General features: G+C 52.5%; 1 protein-coding gene across 1 annotated transcript in view; it reads right to left on the bottom strand.

Annotated features, from left to right (window-relative positions):
* Nucleotides 1-6,981: 6,981 nt before the first annotated feature.
* GRIK4 (glutamate ionotropic receptor kainate type subunit 4) overlaps nt 6,982-23,444 on the bottom strand; it is an 85,731-nt gene continuing 69,268 nt past the window's right edge. The window contains exons 12-19 of the mRNA XM_065738485.1: nt 20,793-20,906; nt 15,892-16,001; nt 14,004-14,177; nt 13,733-13,898; nt 11,979-12,204; nt 10,649-10,777; nt 8,167-8,285; nt 6,982-7,692 (exon numbers count right to left, since the gene is read on the bottom strand). Coding sequence (XP_065594557.1) covers nt 7,327-7,692; nt 8,167-8,285; nt 10,649-10,777; nt 11,979-12,204; nt 13,733-13,898; nt 14,004-14,177; nt 15,892-16,001; nt 20,793-20,906 — 1,404 coding nt within the window. The 3' untranslated portion in view covers nt 6,982-7,326. The remainder of the gene's footprint in view (nt 7,693-8,166; nt 8,286-10,648; nt 10,778-11,978; nt 12,205-13,732; nt 13,899-14,003; nt 14,178-15,891; nt 16,002-20,792; nt 20,907-23,444) is intronic.

Here is a 23,444-nt window from a genome sequence, read left to right as displayed (position 1 = left end):
GGTCGCCATGGAGACGGAGATGCTGCGCCGCTCCGCGCCCGGCGCACGGAGCTGATTTTTGCGCGGACCTTTGAGGTCCCGGGGCGAAACGCAGCGCTGCTGCCGTGTGAGGAGGGGCGGTCAGGCGTGCATCACGCAGCCTGCACCGCGTGCACTATCTCCCGGTGGTTGCACCCCCAGCCCAGCTGCCCTCCCAGCCGCCAGCACCGGGCTGGATGTGTGCTTTCCATTTAACACGGGAAAAGAAAGCACTTTGCTGTTCTTTCTTATTGTCCTGTTGACACAACATTCTTTGGGTTTGTTCCCAGGCAGGCGGGCAGAAATGAACGTTGCTTTGCTATCGTCCCCGTAAGACAGCATCTCCCCACGTGCTCTGAATGGCTTCTTTGCTTCTTTTTATACATTCCAGGGACAGCTTTGTCTCCATTTGGTTTTCCTTTCCCCACGACTTCTCCTATCTGTTTCAGGGAGATAAAGAACTCCACTGCATTCAGAGCTCTTTTTTTTTTTTTTTTTTTAATTTTGCAGGGCTTTCTTGTGCTATTTAGTTGCTAGAAGGAAGAAACAACGTAGTCCAGCTGGCAGCTGGCACCAGCAGCCTACATTTTAATTTCAAATACACTGTAGGTGCGGCTTTCTGTGGTTACAGATTACCTGGATATCACAGATGTCTGCGTGAGCCTTGCTGGGTCAGGGCTGTAAGTGTGAGAAAGTGACCGGTGCATTAATTAAAGACGGTGTTAATGGGGACGGTACGGACCTGTGAGCACAGTGCAGTCTTTCACCTTGAGGTGCCAGCTTGAATACAGCCCCAGCCAGCTCTGCTGTGATGCTCTTATCTCTTTGCTGCCTCATTGTTCGGGGGAACTGAGTTTGATGGGTCCCAATCTACTCCTCCTCAGAGGATGAGTATCTGCTTCCAAAGCCTTTCCAGACCCGCTGACCCCCCTGGCATGCTCTCACAGTTCCCACAGCCATCTCCCCTAGGGTTAAAGAGGCCATGGGAACCAGAGTCACCTCCCAGCAGGGGATGCTGATGGCTGTTCTCACTGACACTGGAGCTGCAGAATGAGGACAAAGCAGGAGAGCATTCAGCCCGGTGAGATCCACCTGAGGGGACGGAGCAGCCCAAGCCCCATCTTGGTGTTATGGCACTTTTAGAGCTGGACCTGACCAACCCGAACAGGAAAACCATCCTCAATAAGTTCTGGCCACGGTGTTTTCCTCATTGCTTCATGCTTCTCATGTGCCACCAATAACACCACTCCTATCATGGGTCTGAGCTGGATCCTGAGCTTGTACACCAGCTGCAAGGAGCCCTCAGCATCCTCTGCCCTCATCAGAACCATTTTCCCTCTCTTTAAACCACCAGAGGCTTTTAGGGGAGGTTCAGGGGAGCAGACATGAAACATATGCAATTTTCTCCTTTTCTGCCACGTTTTGATCCTTCTGCTTACGGGTTTGGCAACTGCGGCTTCCTTCATCCACGGAGATTACTCTTCAGTTCCTCAAAGAGTCTTCAATTTTCTCACAAATCTCTCTTCCTTTCACTTAATTTAAACATTTTTGGCCAATTCCATGATTTAATAATGAGAAATAAAATTGGAGATTGAATAAATGTCGAGAGAAGATCTTTCATTCCAGCTGGGGATTAAGAAGGAGCTAAAGGTGCGAATCCCCTTCCCCTGCCCTGAGCTGAGATGTGTGAAAGAGCCCAGTGCTGTGCAGAGCTGAGTGCTCACTGCTCCCACCGAGGAGCTCAGCCCATGCGCACAGAACTCAGTGCAGATTTGTGCCCCGTAAGAGCACATAAATCGAGTGCTGTCTCATGCATGTCTTGCTAATAACTTTAAAGCCTGACTTCATTTAGCTCTACCTGCAGCCGATCAGCTCCTCGCTGCACCGTTAATTTAAGGTAACAACTCACTTAGATCTTTGGTTCTGCGTAAGTGCTTCACAAAATCACATCCTCGGTCTCTGTCAATTATCTGTGCCCACTGCACCTTGAAGTTACCTCTGAGAGCAAACGCTGTCATTCTGAAATGCCATCAGTGGCCCAAAAGATGGGAGCGACGCCCCAGAGACTCAGATGTAAGAAATCAGGAATAAATCAGTGCCAGCACAATCTGACGACCAATTGGGTTTCCATCATGTGGGAATTGCTGTGGCCGTGTTCGCAGGACCAAATGGACCTTGAGCACTTTGTTCGTCCGATTTCATTTTCTGGATGACTACTGTTAGATCAAGGCAGCTCCTCGGGCAGCTCTGCGGTGCTCTGCCCATCACATCGTGCCTGGCAGCTGCAGATCACATCTCCTGCACTCAGCACCACACTCTGTTGCCCTCTCCACTGTGGCACGGCCTCTCCCACAGGATCGCTCTTCTTCTGCCCCCCAAAACCAAGTGTGCCTTGCTGTGCCAGCTCCATCCTCTGCTCTGATCCCGCAGCCGTGGGAAGTCTCTCTGGGCTGTCCCAGTGAGTGTGAATGTGGGTTTCTCCTGTTGCCTCGGGCTCTGCCTGCACCGTGCAGCAGCATGACAGCTGTGTGCTGCCCCGTTTGGGGCCTGTCTCCCTCTGGACCACCGCTTCCACTCTGCTCAGTCAGGCAGAAAAGGAGCCAGCAGACAGACATGAGCCCGGGTGTGGAAATGGCTAGGTTTTCCCTTTGCCAAATGCTCTGCATTCCCACCTAGTTGTTATGATGAGACCATGAAGCTCTCTGATTTTGGATGGGACTTGGGCTGGGAGCAAAGGACAGAAAGAGAGAGACGTCTCTTCCTGTCTTGTGTGCATAACAACTCCATAGCAGTTTTGGATCTCACTAGGGGTACGACGCAGGCTGAGCATGCAAGCTGCCAACATTCACAATAATTAACCATTAATGTTAGCAAACACTTGGCAAATCTCCACCAGCTTTCATTTGAAGCTCTCAGAGTCCTTTGTAAACATGAACAGATTAAGCCTTGCCAAGACCCCCTCCAGTCCTACACGTTAATCCAGAGAATATCCCCCGCTCTCTCTCTCTAACAGGGGACTCAGAGCACGCTGTGCTGCTCGAAAGAGCTCGAGTTAGTGCTGCTGTGTGGTGCAGAGCTGCTCTCAAGCCATTTGCTATGAGACCATCACCCATGGTGCCTGCTGGGCCCTGGTGGCATTATGGCCATCTGGCTTTGCCTTCCTTGCTGCTGCTTCTTAACAGCTCCTTGCAGAAAATGATATTTTGGTCAAAAGCGAATGAAAATAAAGGCAATAACAGTCTCCCTCGTGAAATACAGCATCCATCTGAAGGAATCATAATGAGAAAAGCAGCTGTTGTGTCTGCTAAACCCCCCACAAAGACGCTCCCATCCAATACTCCGCTTTCCCATTTGAAGTCCAGTTTCAAGGGGAGGCATGCATCCATTTAACCCGCTCACATGGCCAGCAGCATGCCAGTGCCAACAAAGTGCCTGGCCAGCAAACCTTCCTCCCACAGACAGGCCCAGAGCATGGACATGGCATCACCTCCTGCTAACACCCAGCTCCACGCTGAGCCACGACCTTCAGCTGCATTGCTCGGGGGCTACAGACTGTTGGGTGGTGAAGGAGTAACACCATGGGCTGTGTGCTCACCTGCATCTCCCATTTAAGTTCAGAACCAATTGTCAGAGCATCCTCCTGGCCGTGCTGTGACACACATGGCTTTTTGCTGTAGACCTGGAAGAGCAACTGGATTTAGGCAGACACATCAGCCATCCCATTGCTCTCCAGGGAATTAGAGGTCTTTCTTCTCAACCCCCCTCTCTCCCAGTTCTTTGTGCTCATTTGTGTTCGCTTTTGGCTTAGAAATAACTTGCTTTAAATCTCAGCTCAGCACGAGCTGAGCCTGAAAAGCCAGAGGACGATGTTCCCGAACACTGCTGGGAGTTCAGGCAAAAGCCAATCAGAGGAGGGCTGTAGTGAGGCTGAGGAACGCAAGGAGCAGTGTTTGGGGGATGAATAGGAAAGAGAAAGGTGCTTGGAAGGCAGAGATAGGGCAAGAGAAAAGAAGCAAGATAATGGGTTTGAAAGAGCGCTGGTCCCAACCATGGTGCATCTGAATTGCCTTCTCACCAATGCACCGACGTTTTCTCTCCCCTGCACCCTGAGCTCAGTATGTGAGGAGCTGAAAATACAGCCACGACACAAAGGACGACAGAAAGGGTTATTGCACACGAACCGACCGAAGCAGGAAAGCACTATTCCATGCCAAAGGCCAGAAACAATGTCAGGCCTTTCCACTGTAATAAAGCATTGTTTATCTCATCAGAAAGGGACTTTTTTAAAGGCAAACAGCCACGTAGCCCCTTTAAAGCAGGGACATCCTTCAATATAGGTACGACAGAGAAAATCCAGGCAGGAAATATGTGCTGGCTAATCTGACAGTTATCTCTTTTACAGCCAGCTCCTGTCATTTCAGTCTTTGGAACCACCAGCTGCATCACTAACTAACTGCAGCCGAGGAGCAAGCCTCGCTTAATCAAGCCAGCTTCCCTCACTTCTGTGCTGGACTGCTCCCTGGGATGGAAAGTTGCAGACCGTCAGAATCAGAGCATCAGAATCAGAGCCTCAGCTCGGCTGGAGCACAGCAGATTCCCCTCCGCAGCAACAAAAGTCTCCTGGAAGATGTACAAACTGCCCATTGTCTGATCCCGCTGGGACAGGGCTGATTTTCCCAGTGTGCTATCAGGTTCCCCAGGAGCTGATTTATACCGAACTCATCAGTGCTACTTTGTGCCCAGAGGAGCCCAGCTCTCTATTTTCCATCAGTCAGGGGCCATCAGGCTCTAATGGGGTCGCAGGGACTGCGGGTGCTTTACGTGCTGCTCTGCAGGCGTTCCAGCACGCCGCAGCCTTCTCCTGCTGGCTCCAGTATGTGGAGTCCTGGCTGCAGTAGTTAAAGCTGTTCCTGCATCTGGGCTCTCACCATCCACAGCAAAAGCCTTTCCTATTTTGCCTGCGCCATTCTGTTCAGGAACGTTTTCCCTCGGGGGAGAAAACAGCTTTTTATTGTTAGACAAAAACCAGGGACGCCAACACAAACCTGGGGTTTGGTGCAGGAGGAGAGGTGCTTTGGGATGGGAACGTGGGATCCAGGGCCAGAATGCAGCCGGGGTGGGCAGGATGGAGCCAAGGGGAGGGAGGGAGAAAGCACAGTGTTAACTGATCCAATCTTGGGCTCCCAGCAGAACTTGCAGAGATATCTTACTAGAATTACCCCAGTTTTATCAGGAGATGGGAAAGTGCCTTCTGGGCAGCAAAGCACTCCAGATCTCGCGCTGCATTAGCATTGAGCAAGAGGCCCCACAATAGCTTCAAAGATGAAAGTAGGAAGTGGGGGAGGGAGGGGGAATGTAACCCATCCCGGGCATGGGAATGGGTGCCAGCAGCCCCCAGGAAATGGGCACGGTGCTGTCTCTGTCGAGGGCCCCTCCAGATCCTGAAATCTGTAGGATTTCAGCAGTGAGCAGAACATGCAGAACCCTACAAAGGGCATCCACGTGTCAGCAGCTTTTATCCATCCACTGCTACTCCACGCTGCGTCTCTGCTCCGAGTGCACACGCTGAACGTAGGGGGAAGGAATGACAGAGGGCGAAAGAGGCGGAAAAAAAAATCTCCCTAAAATCCAGACCTGGATATAGAATACCACACAGGCAGAGCAAGGTAACAGAAGAGATACAGAGCAAAGGCAGCGAGAAACCGTGGCTTCCCATCACTCCATTCCTGACACCCCCTGCCTGAGCAATGTCTGCAGAGCTTTGGAGCAGCAGAGGAATCGCACCTGGCTCTGACATGCTCCGTCCTTACTCAGTGCAGCGATGGGGTGAGAACACATCAGCTCTGATCAACGACTCCCGGAGCTTTTCCTTCTGCTAACCTGTAAATAGCTCTTAAAAAGCAGCTTCTTGTCGATGAGTTTCCTCTGCTGTCCGTAAGAACATATCGGCCTTCGCTGGCACCACGGGTGTGCTCAGGGGATGCTGTCAGCCCAGGGTGGGCTCTGCCCCCACCTCCAGCCCCAGCTCCTTCCACAGGTGATGTTTTAGCTCTCAGCAAGCTGCCTCATAACTTCTCCAAGCGTGGACGGGGAAGAAAAGGGATAAAAAGCGCAATTATACAAGGACATCTTTTATTTCAGTACATTCAAGACAAAAAGAAAAGAAAACAAGTCGAGAACAGGATGTACCTTCACTCAAGGCTTTATCTCCCCTGCCCCTCTCCATTTTCCTCTCTTCCCTTCTACAGTCAGAAATTGCATAGAATTTGTGGGTTTGTTTTTTTTTTTTCTTCACTCAGAAAATTGAACTCGGCACTGCAGAACCCACGTTGGTACCACGTGGAGCTGCCACTGCTGCCGGGGAAGTCGATGTTTCCTCACACGAGAGCCCACTCTGACGGCTCTCACGGCGCTGCTGGGAGCGATACAGAAAGCTGGGGGGGGTTCCCCTGTGCTCCCCGCTCTCCTTTCACCCTCTTCAAAGGGATCCCCAAACCCACGCCCCGAGAAACAGATGGCGAGGGGAAAAAACAAAAGAAGCAAAGGATAACCCCGGAACTGAAGACACAGAACCCCTGAAATTCCAGGCGTTTCAAGGCCTCTTCGAGATCGCTGTGTGTGTTGGTTGGTTTTTGGCATTTCAATATATATATATCTGTGTATATATATATTTATATCTACATATATGTATGTCAACAACTCCTCAGATTCACTGTCAGCGTGTGCTGCTTCTCGCGGGGAGCGTGTCCCACCCCTTCCTCCCTCACTCAGCCCACTGCCCCACTCCTCAAAGGAAGGAATCCAGCACCTGACACCCGGTGCCTTGGAGACTGGGTCCTGAAGTACCCTGAAATGAAACGAAAGGAAAAAACGACTCTCCCTACCCTTGTACCAAATAAAAATCCCCCCACTCCCAACCCCCCCACCCACTGAGATCATCCCCTGTGAGTCTGTGTGATGGGGAAACAGCGTAGCGTCCTTCCTCCTGGCCCGGGATGGAGCAGCTCTGAGAACAGCTCTCGTCCCCATGGGGGTGGGTGATGCTGCCACCCCGATCCCCACCACGTCCCTCCTTCCCACCTCGGAGCTGCACGGGGGCAGCTCCCCCCAGGACCCCGCTCCCGGCGCGTCCTCTCCAAAGCCGACCCTCCGGCCAGGCTGTGCGTCGGCCCGACAGCGCTCTGCCTTGCTCTGGAGAAGCTGGGTAACTGCTTTTAATTTAAAAACAACTTTGACATTGTACAAGTCCGTGTTCTGTAAAATGGAACAGGACCCTCTCGGCCCAGCCCGGCTCCCCCCTCCCCGGCGTTACTCGGGCTCGCTGCTGTTGGTGGTCTTCTCCCACTCCAAGCTCTCCTCGCTCTGTGCGGGTGAGCCCGGAGTCGGCCGTGCCCGGAGCCCCTGGAACCTGCGGCACTCGGGGCAGACTCGGATGTGAGTGCAGCCTCGGGCGACCAGGGCAGCTTCTTGTGCCAGTCTTTGTGCCAGGGGGTCTGGCTCTCCCCCACTGCACAGCTTCCCGTTGCTGAGCGTGGTCGTGCTGCGGGCTCGGCGCTCCTCGGGGATAGCGGGGCGAGTCCGTACCATCCCCCCTCGCCTCCGACGGGGGTGGAAACTGTCCTTGCAGAGGATGATGTTGCGCAGCTCCGTCACCATCTCCTGGCACACCGACACCTGGAAGGCAGAGCAGGGAGGTGCAGCTCACCTCAATGCCTCGTGCCCGCTCTGGATCCCGATGCCAAAGTGCCACGGGCTCAGCTTCGGATTTGGCCGCTGGATTTTGACAGCAGCACTCAGACCCCAATGCTTGTTTTTACCTCTTGTGAGAGCCCCTCCTGTGCTCTGGATCCCCAGAGCAGTGTGGGACCCAAAGCTACCAAAGGCCCAAACCCTCAGACGTTCCACACTTCGGGAAAGGGACCTGGGTGCTGTGCAGGTCTGATCCCTGCAACAGCCCCAGAGCATCCCCGCAGCCTCAACTGCAGCGGGATGAAGGAGTACCCGAGATGCCTGTGCACCTCAGACCCAGCCACGTGCATCCACAGCTCTCACGCACTTGAAGTCTGGGCCCTCACCTCATCTCATGCCTGAGCACCTCACACACAGCAGTGAGCACAGATTCCCCCTCGGGACGTTGTCAGGTCCTACCTCTGACTGCTCAGAGTGCCGAAGGCTCCACAGAAATTCCAGCATCGCCATAAAAATGGCTACGATTAAACCACAGATGAGAACCACGAAGATCCCACCAATGTTCTCCATCCCCAGGCCTAAAATAAAGCAGAAGAGAACAGTGCTGCCGGGGGGAGGGCATCACCAAACGCAGGCAGGAACCCCAGCCCCTTGCAGCCCCGTTAGCACTGCGTGCTCCCAGCCAGGGACCAAAAGCACAGAGCCAGCACCGTCCTATTAATAGCGAGCCGCATGACTCAGACGGCGAAGGGAATGACACGCAACGACTGCACGATCCGAGATGCACTCTCAGAAACGATGATTTTGCAGATCAGCAGCGGATGCGTCGGAGGGAAATACAAAGCAATTTGTGGACAAACTGAAAACGGGGCTGGGGGAGGTGGGGGGGGGAAATGGGAGATCAATCGGGCGCATTAATACCTGCAAATTATACACCCAGCTCTCGTTGCTTTGAACTTTGCAGACGAGCGACGCTGTTAGAGGAGCAGGGATGAGGAAGACAAGAAAGGGCTTTGAAGGAGGCTGGCACTGAGAAAACCTCCTTTGATTGCACTACAAAGTGCTGTTGAAAAACAACGACAGCTGCTTGTGTTGCAGTGGTGGGGAGAGGTTCCAGGAAGGCCACGACCCAATGCAGTTGGATGTGACACGGGGAGGTCGTGTGGGGGCACCCGGCATGGGGCTGGGGGCTCGCTGGGGGCCCAGGAGCTCCTCAGCATTCACTGCCCAAGGATCAGCTCTGCTCTCCTGCTCTAGGAGGTTTGGCCTCAAGCGGCCGGGGCTCTTGATTGGGTTGATTACTAAAAAGCATGCAGTGCTCAGCGCTGAGGTGATGGTACAGGGCCATTACTCAACAAGAACATCTATAAAAGCCTTCCTCTCCCCTCTGTAACATTAAATCAAAGTGCAGGAATCAATGATTTATCGACAATCTCTGCATGGCTCTCAAGACATAAAATCTCACCAAAATCCTTGTAAATCGCTGACCTGTTTTGTTCTAAAACTCAAGAGGTCACATTTCTCCCTCCTTCTCCGTCATTCTTTTGGCACTGCCTCCAGAGCAATCCAGTGACTCTGTAAATCAGCCCTTCGCAGAGAGACGTTTCCACCACAACAGCAATTGCAGAGCAGAACACATCACATAATCACCATTCAGACCCACGAGGTGGAGGCTGTCCTCCCCTCACAGCACCTCTCCTGGTTGAACTTCGGGCCACTGTCAGGCTCTGGATGTCAGCTCAGGTACCCAAGCTCACCTGGGAGGTATCTCTTCCTTCTCTATATGCATTTTATTCCCTCTACTGCCTCAAATCCTTCCCAAAACACTCGTGCTTTTTCACTGCTAGGATGTAGCTGGGCGTTTATTAAGAAGGCAAACAAGCCACCAAAACACTGTCTCACCCCCGTTCCACTTTTCACCAGCTATGTGACAGCTCTCATTAGCATGACCAGCAGACTGCAGCCTCTCTCTTCTCCCCTGTTGAGAACTGAAACATGACAGCAGGGCACAAAGCATCAGAACAACCCATCCAGGGACAACCACGGGGGAGGAGCCTCCATCCTGCATGCTTGCTTTCTACTGCAACTATTCCACTCCTCATCGCCTCGTGTTGAGGCTGGACGCCTTAAGCTAGCCCAGGATGTCTTAGCTGCTGCCTTGAGACCACCAGCCAGGCTCTCCCAGTCCCAGCAGGGTCTCATCCAGCTGCACGCATGCCCCAACATTGGCTGCAATGTCAGAGAAACAAGTGAGCAGCCATACAGCCTGCTCAGCTCTGCGTCTCTGCATTCAGAGGGGTCAGGAGCCTCTCCCTTCAGCTGGGAACCTGCTGGCCTCCCTAAAAGTGCTTGCTGAGGAAAGGGCGACTGCCAAAACAACAACAAAAAAAGCAACACAGCAACTGCAGGAAGCTGGCAACTGCTGCACACTGGGACATCAGCCTAATGTGGTGGCTTTTATGGCAATTTGCATAGCATTACCCAAAAGAATTTGCTCCTCAGTTTACAGATGCACTAATAATGTCCTTGTGTCCCTTCCCTCAGCTGTGTGCAGGGTGCTTTCACTCAGAGCCACTAAGCAGAGGGCCCGTGGTGGAGATCAGCTCCCTCGGAGGAACACGGGATTTTGGTCCGATCCCTTTAGCCATCCATTTTCCCACGTAATGCTGCAGACATTCATTAGGAGCTTATTTACCCTCCATATGCCTCCAATATTTGTCATTCGGTTGTTCCCGCTATCTTTGCCCCAGGCAAAAACACACAGCATGAGGCACCGCAGAGCTGGTTGGCTCTCTCCTTGAATTGTGAGGGAAGGAATTGCAGGTCAGGAGAAGGGGAAAACGTAATGCTTTGGCAGAAAACCCAGCAACACACACGTGCAGATGGACCTCCATCCTCGCACGGCCGCCGAGGAGGCTCCCAGCAGGGCAGCACGGCGTACCTTTGGCCCGGTGGTCCTCCTCCTTGGGACACTTGCCTCCTTCCCACCACTTTCGCTTCAGGATTTCCAGCCTGTTGTTCTCCTGCAGCTGGAGGATGGCCAGGTCGAACTCGTCGCGGAACACAGAGCCTGCAACAGCGAGAGGTGGGCGCTAAGGCACCGCTGCCTGCACACCGGGACCCACATATGGCACTTCAACAACTTATAAAGGAGAGCTTCAGCTTCGTGGGCAGGAGCTGAGCGGGCAGCTCGGTCCCAAGCTGCTCCTCGAAACAAAGAGGTCCCTCTCCTGTCCATCTGCCTCCAGTGCCAACCTTGCTCTAGTGCTCTTGTTTCACGCTGGCGCACTGCAGCGGTGCAGAACCCAACTCCCGCGTTTCACACTGGTGCACTGCAATGGCACTGAACCCAGCACACAAGTGATGCATGGGAGAGGATGCTCCCTGCTCCCAGGGGTGCTGAAGGGCCGTGGGAAAGCCCACAGCTCCGCTGGTAACTCTGCACTATTGTCCCACCGAGCAGCTTTCTGTTCCTCTTATCTGCTACGATTTCGCTGCTTAACAAGACAATGTCAGAACAAATTTAGTCATGACAGTGAGCATTTGTACTCACAACCGGGTTACTGTGACTTTACAAGCTTACTCATGTCAGCTAAACTACCGTGACTGCCTGCATGAGGGCTCTGCGTCATCCAGCTTGGCTTTGTATTGCTAAGTGTGGGCACTTGAAGCCTGAGACTGGCCCCAGATGGGTCAGCCGTCTGGAATAACAACTGCTGCATCCTTTTCCTTTGCTGCCCTGGGAGACGGTGTTCTCTCCTTAGCTCTCCTATTTGAAAGACAAAAACCTGTATTTGTTGAAAGCTGATTGCTGGGTGAGATAGTTTCTGAATTGCTGGGCTCTGTCCTGGAGTTTTCAGAACCACCAGACGTTAAGATGCTGCAGCAATGGCACCAGCATTACTTTCAAGGCACTTCTGAGACGAAACAAGGAGCACAAAACGATTCAAAAAGCACTGGTTTCAAAAGGGAAACCGTCAGCAAAGAGCACACATGCAGAAAACAAGCAGCAATTTCAAAACATCTTGCACATGAATTATTGAGGGAGCCACAGTCACGTGTCACGGGGCTCTGGACCAGAGCTGGCTCTCACACATCTGGCTCTGAGCGTGCACCTTGGGCAGCGTATTTGATTTTCCTCCCGAGATTAATAAACGACCCCGGGCAGAGCCGTGAAACGTGACGTCGGCTTTAGAGCCGGTTCAGCCTTTCAAACGCTCCGGTCCTCTGCTGACAGCTGAGAAGGACTAGAATTTGTCTTCACTGCCTACCGACGGGCATGCCAATCCCGTAGCCCTTGGTGTCCAGAAGGCCCCCGACCTGCGTGAGGTTGCAATTGCGCTGACGGTAATACTCGTTCATGGTGGACTCCAGCAGGAAGGCGTAATTGGAGTTCAGCACGCGCGCGATCCCTTCCTCCGTGCTCTTCACGAAGACGCTGGGCTGCTTGGAGTACATGTAGTTCCACATCCGCTGGTACGTCTGGTAGCGGGAGTTCTGTCGGGAGAGGAGTGCAGGTTAAGGCACGGGGGAGCACAGAGCCCAAAGGAGACCCTGCTGGAAAAAGGCCACGGCGTGGAAGGGAGGCGAAAACGGGTCTAGCACCTCATCCACGAGGGGATTTGAACGCCTAATCTCCAGTTATTTCAATGAGATTTAGAGGTCTCAATGCCTCGGTGGATTTGAGACTTTGTTGGCGAGGCTGGGCATGAAATGCATACCTAATTGCAATAGGTTCCAGCAAATCTCTTTGCAGAAATTCCATTTCAGAAAAATACGTAACTGTTGTAAAAGTGTACCAAAAACATACAGAGGAACCAGAGGAAACAGCTCACGTTTGGTTTTAAGCCACTAAATGCTCCCCGTACCCACCACAGTCCACTGCACCCAGACACTGCCAAGCTGAGAAGAGCACTCAGGTCCGAGGGCAGAGTCAAACTGCTGCCAGGACAGGTTGCAGAGCAAGGTGCTCCAGCAATGGACGTCGCACACAGCCAAGAGCTGCGGGGTGAGGACAGCCTCAGCCATGTCTGCATATGCAGCACCTGACTCACCACCCAGACAGAAGGTGCAGAATGGCACAAGAATACCTTGTGCTAATTTCTTTTCTGACACGGCCAGGCAGCGCAGAGCCACGGCAGGATTTTAACCTTGAAAGTCTTCCTGAAAAGGGATGAGTGCTGTGTGTGCAGACACCTTACTCACTTGGGCTCCTCAGCTCGTTTTAGGTGTGATGTTCTGCTTAAAAGGAGGTTTTTCTGCCAAACCCCTGAAGGGTGGAAAGTTGAGCTGAAAAGCTCAGGCTCGCTTGAGAGGTTTCTCAGGCTTCCTGGTTCCGTTCAGACTCAGAGGAAAAGAAAAGTGAGAAAAGCTTTCTCCCCTCTTGGTATTTCAACATCCAGTAAACAAATAATCCTCAAGCAGCTCTGTGTGCATTCAGAGCACTGCAGAAAAGATTCTCTCTCATTCGTTTCCCTTCTGAATACAGCAGGAAGACAGAAATGAAATTGGGCTAACCAGTACTGCGTTGGCACATAACTGACTTGTGCGTTTTTGGAGCCACTGACCCACACAGACTCTGGTTCGCACCAGCACATTTACATAAGCTATCCCATCAGGGCACTGCAAATGCCTCTTTGCTTACCCCACCCCAGGGACCCTGATGGAGAACCTAAAAGCACACTGACCGTGTGCAGGGACCCACAGAGCTCTGACTGCTCAGCTCAGCTGCTGAAAGCAATATTGTGTCAGCGCTGGGACGTGTGGATCTGCACCACTTTCTTTCAGGGAACTCCTGATGTTGAGTCTGAGCTGGAAGGACCCCTCCACCGTTCACCCCATCAATGCTCAAAGTGGAACCAACCCAGTGCCGTGCTACCAAGCAGCCAGGACCCTCTCCAAACATCCCCTCTGTGCCAGAAACAGGGACACAACACACCAGCGACGGGCATGGCGGGCTGGGCGACATCCAAATCTGATTCAAGGGTGCAACCCCCAGCCCAGCTAGCAAAGGAACGGGGTTTACTTGGAAGAAGGTCATGCTGGAGCCGCCGTGAATGGTGCCGTACTCGATGGCGGTCTGGTCCGCCAGGTCATCCACGGACTCGATGGGGACGTCCATGCGCTGCACCGTGAGGAAGGCCGCCAGATTGGCTGTGTAGGAGGAGATGATGATCAAGGTGAAGGCCCACCTAGGGGAAGGGGAAGCAGAGATGGTAAGCTGAGATTTCCCCACGGGCTGATCTCTGTCCCCATGCCACAAGAGAAGCCCTCCTTTAGAGGAAGGCCGACCTTACCAGACTCCACTGACGCAGCGAGTGGAGAGCGCCTGGGGGGCGATGGTGGAGCCTTGCTGCATGAACCCCCCAACGGGAAACCACAGGCTGTTGCCCAGCGAGTACTGGTTGATGAGAAGGTTGCACCTGCCTTGTGAGCAGGGGTGGGGGCTGTACCACTCATAGGGTGTCAAGCTGCAACGACAAGGAGCAGGGAGCACAGGTGATTTGCTGGGAAATAGGGCACTTAGGAGAGACATAGCGAAAATGAAGAAAAGCTGAAAAGCCCTAACTCTCCCGGAGGCAGCTTTATTTTTTCTTTTTTTCCCGAGGAAACTCTGCTGACAGTTGTTGCTCAGGGCACAGAGATGTGTGAAATGCTCACTCTGAGAAGCAGGAGCCAGAGGCTTTGCTGGAAGATGTGCAGAAATTTTGGGAGGCCCTGCTGAAGGGCACGGGCTGGAGGGAGGCTGGAGTCCTGCGTGCCAATTTGCATCACAGACAACAACAATAACGCCAGAAGCGCGCGGTCTTGATGTGAAATTGAAACCAAACATCTCCTGCTGGGTTCCCTGCCTGATAACGAGCATCCATGGCAAGCTCCAAAGTGGGACACGTAAGACCTGACTGCTCCAAGGTCTGGTGGCCTCAGCAAGGTCTAACCACGGGATCACTTTGAGGCCAAGTGCTGGTTGTTTGAAAGCATCCTGTGCTTTCAGAATAAACAACAGCATGTCACTGAAAGGGATGGCAGCCTGGCTCTCTTTTTGGGCTGTTCTCACTCTTCAGTTCCCCGGTTGCTAAGAAAGTCTTCTAAATCCTACGCTGCCGTTCAGTATATTGCTAATGATTAACAAAGCAGGAGCTTGGGAGGATTGTTTTGGGGCTCCTGCAAACACAGCTGCAGGGCTCTACTGCAGTATTTCACCAAGATGAGGCGACAGCTTTCATTTCCCCACCTCTCACCTCACATGGAGGCCCATGACTTAGGAGGATGATGTTTAAAACATGCAGAGAGGGGTTGGAGGGGCATCTCTGCACAGAGTGCCCTGCTCCATTATTCAATGTTTTCTTCAGGACTACGCATGTGAGGCTGTAATGGGATTCAAAGAAAGCATTAAAGCCCTGTCAGCGTGACAACCTCAGCCATGCTCAGGGACCAAGTGGCAGCATGGTTTCATTTCTGTAATGAGGAGTGGGTATTTGCCACGTCCCGAAGCAGCGTCCCGAGTCCTGAGCACACCTCTGGAAGGCATCTCCAGGACACAGCTAAGCTGTGTGTGGAAAGGTCCATCAGTGGCACCAAACATTTCATCACGAGGTCAGGGAAGGCAGCCCTGCAGCGCAGCCCCTGGGCCTCGATGGGAGACACGCCGAGGAAAAGGGCTTGGTGACATATTTTAAAGCTGATTTAAATTAGTCATAGGGAATCGGGTGAGAGCCGTCAGGCGATGCTCTGAGCATCAGCTGGGAGCTCTTGAAGGATATTAATGAACTTCCACTTTCTGAATACGCCGCGTTTTAAAGGACTGACACCGGTACTGGAGTTGGCATTAGCATCTCTGAATGCATTTGTGCTGACATCTGCCCTTTACGGCCAAGACAAGTGCTCTGCTTTCCCTGCTGCAGACTGAGCACTTCTGGAGAACAAGCCTCATTTGCACCTCACCTCAAACCTCCTCCTGCCCTTCCCAGACAGCTTTTGGCACTGCTCACAGCCATGCTCGTGGCCATCCAGCGCCGATGCGTGCCCAGCAAAGCCCCGACCCCAGCTGATGGGGGACACGGCAGGACCCCACGCTGAGGGTGGCCTGGGGGACGGCCCCATGTGCAGCCCCTCACCACGGGGCTGGGAGCGTGACGCTAGATGGCACCGCGAGGAAAGGAAAGGCGACAGCAGCCACGTTACCGAGCCACCAAGAAGAGGACGCAGCTGACAGCCAGGTAGGCGAGCAGCATGAAGAGCCAGACACCGGGGGAAAAGGGGTCCAGGAAGGAGAAGTAGCCAGGCTTGCGGCCCTGCAAGGCAAACAGGAGAGAGTTTGACCTGTTTTTCTGCACACGGAGTGATTCATTCTGAAAAGGACGCAAGGAGACGCACCTGCCTTGCTGCTGCCAATGGCTGGGAGGGGCAGAAGGGAAACACAGCAAATGGGGATTTGCAAAAGACCTGCAGGGAAAGCAGTGCCACGGGCGAGCCAGCCCCGCAGCAGCTCTGAGTGGGGATCCTTTCCTGAGACGTTTCTTCCCGCAACACAACCTCTTTTGTTCCTCCAGGTGGACAGAGGGGTGAAGCATGGAAAGGTACAGTGCCTGCAGCACTTTGCTGGGACACACTGCGCTGTAGGACGGGCCTGGGAGGGGGCAAGGCCAGGTCTGGAGCTGTAGGTCACCCAAAGGGCACAAAGGGGCTCCCAGGGTAAGGAGAGTGGGTGGGAGCCACTGCAGGAAGCAAAGTGGGGAGAAGACATTTTAATGCGAAAAAGAAAGAGGGGAAAAAAAACCCAACAACGTTTGCAATATTTCTGGCTCGATTTCTTCTGCCTTCAGTCGTTCCTTTTGCTACAAAACTCAATACAATTATTACTTTTATCTCAGGGAGCACGATATTTTTATCTCTGGGATGCGTCAGAATTTCCTACTTCTAACTCAGCAATGCCACCTTTCCTTGAGAAGTAACACCTTCGCTGCTAGGAAGCTTGGGCTGCTCGGCTCTTCAAGTGCATTCAGCTCACAAGGACACCACCACTGAGATCTTGTCAAGTTTAGCATCACTGGAATGAGGGGAGGATTCATTTGAAGACACTTCTCCCAAGCTGAACTCTCATTCTGCCCAGTGGGGGAAAAGCAGCTCCCAGATTATCTCTGAGCAAACCCAATGTCACCTGAGCAGGAGGGTCCCAAAAAGGGCTGTGTGCTGCTTGCTGCTCCCTTGTGCTGGGGTTGACGCGGACCCACGGAGCCCTCTGCCTTAACTCTGCTCATGCCACCACATAAACTAATGGCAGTTAGTAATAAATAACAGCCACAGCAAACCCGGTGCCATCCAAGACCCGAGTTCTTCAGAGCTGCACTGAATCCCAAGGCAGTGAGTGATTTTCTGTTTTCACAGAAGTCTCCAGGAAACAGAGTTGAGGTGGATTTTTTTTTTTGCCTTTTCTTCCTTCCCCAGAGTCAAGAGAAGCATTTGAAATTCTGTTTCCACAAAAACACTGTTTTACTACTGAAATATTCCTACTCTTATGCAAAAAATGAATTTCACAAGGTCTTCTTAGTTCTTCTAAAAACAGCAATGCTGCTAGAAAAGGCAATAGTTGTCACACAAAGACCTCCCTTGAATATAAATACCTCGGGTGCTCTGATGTTCCCAACTCCAGGCACCAGCTGGGACTGCACTCTCAGAAACCCACAGCAAATGTGGGGAGAGCCACCCCACAGCATCCCCCCCCAGGTCCTTAAGGAGGGGTGGACTCGAGGGCTGGGATCTACATCAGAGATTTGGGCTTACTGAGCCTTTTAACGAACAGATGAGAGAGGAAGCAGTGGTTCAGTCCTTCCTGTGCCCATTTTCAAGTCAGTTTAAAATCATGTTGCAAGGAAAGGTTCTGATTCTCTCCTATCTTTAATTCCAGAGCCTCCCTTTGTGGTCCCTTTTCTATACTGCGTCATCCCCTTGCTCACCTTTACTGCAGCAATTCTTGTCGTTGCTGGGAGGTGAGACCATCACACTGCTCCCAGATGCTCCCATCTGCACCTCGCTGCTCCCAGCATGAGGATTTTGGACTCCTGGATGCCAGCTGGCAGCTCAGGGCAGGCACTGCCCAAGCTCTTCTCTTCAGCAACCACCTGGCATTCCTGGATGCCCTGCAGAAGTCTGCTTCCCTTTATCATCTTGTGACAACCTCCTGCCCCCAGCCAAGCAAGTGGGACCGTCCCCATCAGCAGCAGGCCCCGAGCAGCTCATTCCTCCCAGCATCCCACAGCTGGTGGGGATTCCTGGGCACGGGAAGTGTCTCAGCTGAACACTCCCTGTGAGATGCTCCTGTAGCAAAGTTCCCCTCTGTAATTAGGGCCTCCATGTCTTCTCCGTGTTTCTGGGGCAGTTTGTCAATAAATTATGCTCATTAATGAAATTGCATTGGAGGCTTTAAGCTTCCAGCTTGGCAGTGCCTCTCTCCTGTGACTTTACAGTAGTAGTAGTTCTGGCTCTTTTCAGCTACAGTCATTTTCAGGCTGCTGCTACATATTCTTTTCATTCACAGTTGAGGATAAGAATAAAGTTATTCTGTTCCCGTGGAGGGCACAAACTCTCTCTTATCTGTCTGTTTTGAAGATGGGACTGACAATATCAGGCGTCTGTCAGATATTTTTAGCAGGTCCCAATACAGCTTTGTTAATTGGAAGAGCTATTTTTCCTGGAATAGAAATGTTAAAAGTATCCAATAATTGATGAAGGCCTCCTGCATATCCTCAGATGGAGGCAAGAGAGATTCATTCAGCAGTTCCTGGAGCTAGAACTGCTTGAAGATCCCTTCCAACCCAAGGCATCCTGTGGTTCTGTGATCCCTAATGTCCCTTCCAACCCAAGTCACTCTGAGGTTCTTTGCTTCCTGGAAGCCCTCACTCTCAGCCAGGCAAGGGCAGGTTTCTGGAGGGGTGGATGTTGGTGACTGCAGAGTTTGACCATGCAGCTGGCTCCATGGGAGCCCTGCAGCTCGTTGCCCATCTGCAGAACCCAGGGACTGGCTGCTCAGCTGGTTTTCCCAGCTCTCTCATATCTTTGCAGCACTCGAGCAGAACCTCTTCAAGCCTCAGATCTCTTAAACTCAGTTCACCAACCCTATGCCATCTCACGTGAAGGGAGAGCACAGAAGGGAATTTCAGGGCGGATCAATGAGGACCACGTGCCAGCTGGTTCCCCAGCCCCTTCCACAGAGGCAAGTGTGAGCAGAAGAAAGCATATGCAACAAATAACCCTGCCTTCCAACACACCTCTGTGCAGAGCAAAGAGCTTGCCAGCCCTTTCCCCAAGCCCTGGTACAGCCACCATCCACCTCCTGGCCTCTGCAGGACCACAGCAGGGATGTAATAAACAAAACAAGCCTTTTCTCCTCACAGCCTGCGAGTCAGAAAGCCTATTAGAGTCCCCGCGTCAGAAATCCATACTTGATTATATCACAACAAGTGAAATTGAGAAAAATGACAGCCCCATTTAAAGCTGCCATCTTCAGTTATGTGTGATAAGAGACGCAGTGTGGTGGCTGGGTCGGGTGGGTGGGGAGGGGAAAGGGGGGAAGAAAGCAATTGCAAACAGAGTTAAATGGAAATTCACATAAAATGTTATCACGGTGGGAGGAGACTGGGGCACGGAGGCTACTCCTCACCAAGGGATGTGTTTGTGCTTATCTATGAGGCTACGCCTGATCCGAGCCGTGATGAACACGGGTCAGCTGCAATTTCTGACATCGTGAGGTGGGGGGCTGCCTCCAGCTGCTCTGCGAACCCCATCTCTAAGGGAGGACAGAGCAACGAGCTACCTTGCCTTCCCCTGCTAATTCGATATTTACCAGTTTAACGAGTTAATCACTGCCTGCTCCCAGCTCAGCAGGAGAAGCTGGAGAGCCCACAGTGCTGGGAGATGCTTGCATCCCCTCTGCAGCATCCCACCCACAGCCCTCATCACTGCTGCAGACTGAGCCCTGACCGACAGCAGGGGGAGTGGCTGCCAAATGCTTCTTGTGACCCTAATGATGAGTCCTGCTCACTGTGGGATGTGCTCGAGCAGTGGGCTGGGTCACACCTGCAGTGGTGTGAGGAGCAGATGGTCCCTGCCCTGAGGAACTTGCACTCGAAGTGGATGTGTCAGACGTACTTGCATCGAGTGCACAGAGGCAGCAGCACACGCCTTGCACTTCAGGGGTGCGTTGCATGCAAGCCCTGCACTGACACTGCTGTGCACCCCGCAGTGTGAGTGATGCAGCATCACACTGCCCGTGGCATGGGGCCTCACAGCGACCTGCTGAGCTGTGGGGTGGAGTGGAGACAGAGCACGCCTGGCAATCAATCCCCAAACATTAACCAATGTGCGAGAAAGCAAGAAACTCAGCTATAACACCAGCCATGTGGCACCAGCAGAAACACCTCTGGATGCCTGGGTAACTGGGTGTGAAGAGATGTGGCTGGGAAGGGATTTTTTTAGGGTTACCTAAAGCTCTGGCCCTTCCTGATCAGCTAACTACCGATCCTAATTCCCACACACACCAGAAGAAATGGAATTTTAACTAGATTTTAATTACTTGTTTGTTCTTGGCAGCAGCAACTCAGCGCAGAGAGATGTATGTGCAAGTTTGTTTATATTTGTACTGAACGCTGCATCTTTAACAGCATCACGAGTGAAGAGAGGGGGCTGGGAGAGGCAGCTCTAATTGTTTTATCCTTTTGGCTGCTATTGTTGAGATGATGGGGAATCAGGACTGTCATTCTCATCACACTCGGCACTGCGCGCAGAGCACGTTTCCCAGCTACAGACTGGGAACAATGGGACGTCCTGCTGCAAGGGACTGGGATGCTGGTGCTTGCCTTCTGCAGCATCTGGGATCTGGGGGCCCAGGGATAGAGCCAGTGGGGCAATGGGAACGGGATGCACTGAGCTGGCACAGGGCAGGAGGAAGGAAATCAAGGTCCAGCACGTTTGTGTTTAAATAGGAAAACCAAATGTTTTTACTGAACTGCTCACTTTTCTTCTATAACGAGGCACGTTTGCATGCAAATAATGGAGGGACATAAATGATCATAAAAGAAGTCTCTTACCATATGAACTCGGTAGAGAATGCTAATTCCCAAAGTCATGAATGGCTTAGAGAAATCAATCACCTTCTCCCGCTCCGCAGTAATCGTCAGCCCCGCTACTGCCAGGTCAGCTTTCTGCAGAGGGAGGGAAGCAGAGGAGGTGAGCGCAGGGAAGGGCAGGGAACAGCAGGATGGGGCACAGTGCTGTGGGGCTCCAGGGAAAGCAGCGTATTCACCCCATATGGGCTTCACACAGACACCCAAGGCACAACCATCTCATGTTCTGGACCATCCTTTGCTTATTGCTGCAGGCTGCAGCCTCCTGCTCCCACAGCCTCAGCCTCACACAGTGCTCTCCTTCCAGACAGGGCATAAACGTTTCCAGATTGACTCGCAAAGCAAATGAGATCGAGGCAAAAAAGAAGAGAAAAAATACATATATATATAGTTTCTTGCAGTGTTAATATCCTTGCAATGTAGATAAGGGATTTGAATTTTAAATATTATTTTTATTACTACAGCTCTTCTAATGTCTGTAATTGCTTTCTGTAAAAACGAAACCTCCCCCGTTCTCTCGCACGTTTGTTTGCCTGCTTTGCAGGACGACAATTACGCATGTGGAGAAAGAGAAGGGGAGGGGGGGAAAGGAAAGCTATTTGCACTTGTTGTCCCCGAGTTTCATAGGTCTGTGCAGAAGCCAAGGCACCATCAGGCCTGACGACTCGATAAAATATGCAGCTTATCTCCCTGGATCCATGCCCTACTTGCAAATGCATCGCACAAAGGCAAATTTGCGGGCGCACCGCTCTCGCCGTGCTCTCTGCCCCTGCTCTTGTTCTTCTTCCTTAGGAAAAAACAGGGCTAAGTGCCTCCAGGCCGAGGTCTGCCCCGCGTTTTTCCTTCCCCACCACGCTTAAAGGCCGATGAGGAGAAAAGCCAATAGAAGGCAAGGCTTGTAGAAGCCCTGTCGAAGCCTGCAGGAGGAAGGGAAGGCAAAAGCAAGGCACGGTGATTGGCAAGCCTGCCCACCAGCAAATAAGGTGCACAGGTCACGGAGAAGGTGATATTTCACAGACCACACAGGACGGCTTTATTGGACAAGACTGGTGCCAGATTTCTGCAATTGTTTCCAAGCAGCTATTACAGATTCCTGCGAGGTTCAGGCTGGAATGAATTATGAGCTGGGGAGAATTTCTGCCTAGGCAGACATTTACCCACAGGGTTTTTAAAAGGCACTGGTAATCATAGCATTCTGTGCAAGCAGCTCAGCCCCATGTAAACAGCAGCAGATTACAAAGATGGGATCAAGTCATCTGTGGAACGTGGCATGCAAGGAATTTTATCTGCAGGGAAAGCCCACTCAAGCTCGCTTGTCTATGCTTAAAAAGGTCTGCAGGTGCCATTGTCCTGGGGAGAGCTCTGCCAGCAAAGCCCCTCGCAATCACACAGCTTAATTCTGACATTGCATTTCCTGAACTCAGTTTGGAGAACTGGGAGAAGTCCATCAGCGAATCCACAGACCAACAGAAGTCAGTTACGCTGCACCAAAGGTGCATCAGAGGAAAAAGCCCTGGGCACCGAGCTGACGGAGCTGGGGGTGCCCTGTGCTCCCATGGGTGCACTCAGCAGCTCCTGCAGATCTCACCACGGCCACGGGCATCCGTGCAGTGCACCCACAGCCCTGCCAGAGCTCCTTCTGCCCATCCCCTGCCTGCACAACCTCTGCCCCTGCAGGGCCAGCACAGGAGCTCCAGCTATGTGCAGGCTGCTGGAGCTCGTGCCCACCCCCCCCTGCACAGACCCGACCGCCCGTGGCTCTGCTCTGTCAGACTCCCTCTTCCTCTCTCCCCAGGCTCAGAAGTTAAGGGCCGATTTCTGACAGCACTAAACTTTGATCTGGGAATGGCATGCGATGTGTTCTCTGCCTGAGTATCATCAATTTCATGCCTTCGACTTTGCTCCCTGATCTTCACAAAACTTGTGTGATTCAGTGAGGTCAGCGTCTCTTGGTTACAGAGCTCTGCAGCTCTCCGCTCTCCATCCTCCCCACCTGAGCACGGGTAGCAGTTACAGTTTTGAGCCTAAACAGCACGTTTGGGGAATAAATGGGTTTTGCTTTCTGCTTCTGCACTCCATCCACTCCTGGGAAGAGGGAAACCAGGAGGGAAAGGATGGGGGGAAGAGGGGCAAACACTGTGCGATTTTCAGCCTTCCAGCACAATTTCAGCTGTAAATGTCAGTGTGAAATAGGCTTAGGAAATGACCTAGGGCATCTGGGGAGTAGAAAACTCTCAAATAAGGCCAAACCTTTTGCTAAATGAGGGGAAGCTGCCTGAGATAAAAGCAGGAGCTGCTGCGGCCGTACCCAGCACTGCCTGTGGGAGCAGCCGGGCTGAAGCTGTCACTGGGAAGGATGAGAAGTGCAGGGGCTGAGCCAGGCTCCTGAGGAGGAACAACAATTAAGCAGCCTTAATAAAGAAATTGCAGGGACTGGCAGCCCGGAGGAGGCATCCTTCTCCTCGCTGGGACTGCTGACACTGCTCATCAGGAGGGACTGGTGATGAATGGGGCTGATGTCAGAGCAGTGGCGATCTGCTGTGCAGGTATGACACAACACTCAGGGAGAGCCCGAGCAGCGTCAGGCTTTGCACTGACAAAACAAGGACAGCCCTG

This window comes from Cyrtonyx montezumae, unplaced genomic scaffold (genome assembly GCF_038088225.1).
Source record: "Cyrtonyx montezumae isolate F1298 unplaced genomic scaffold, pur_monq_1.0 scaffold_22, whole genome shotgun sequence".
NCBI classification, from domain to species: domain Eukaryota; kingdom Metazoa; phylum Chordata; class Aves; order Galliformes; family Odontophoridae; genus Cyrtonyx; species Cyrtonyx montezumae.
This window is presented reverse-complemented; position numbering and strand designations above follow the sequence as displayed.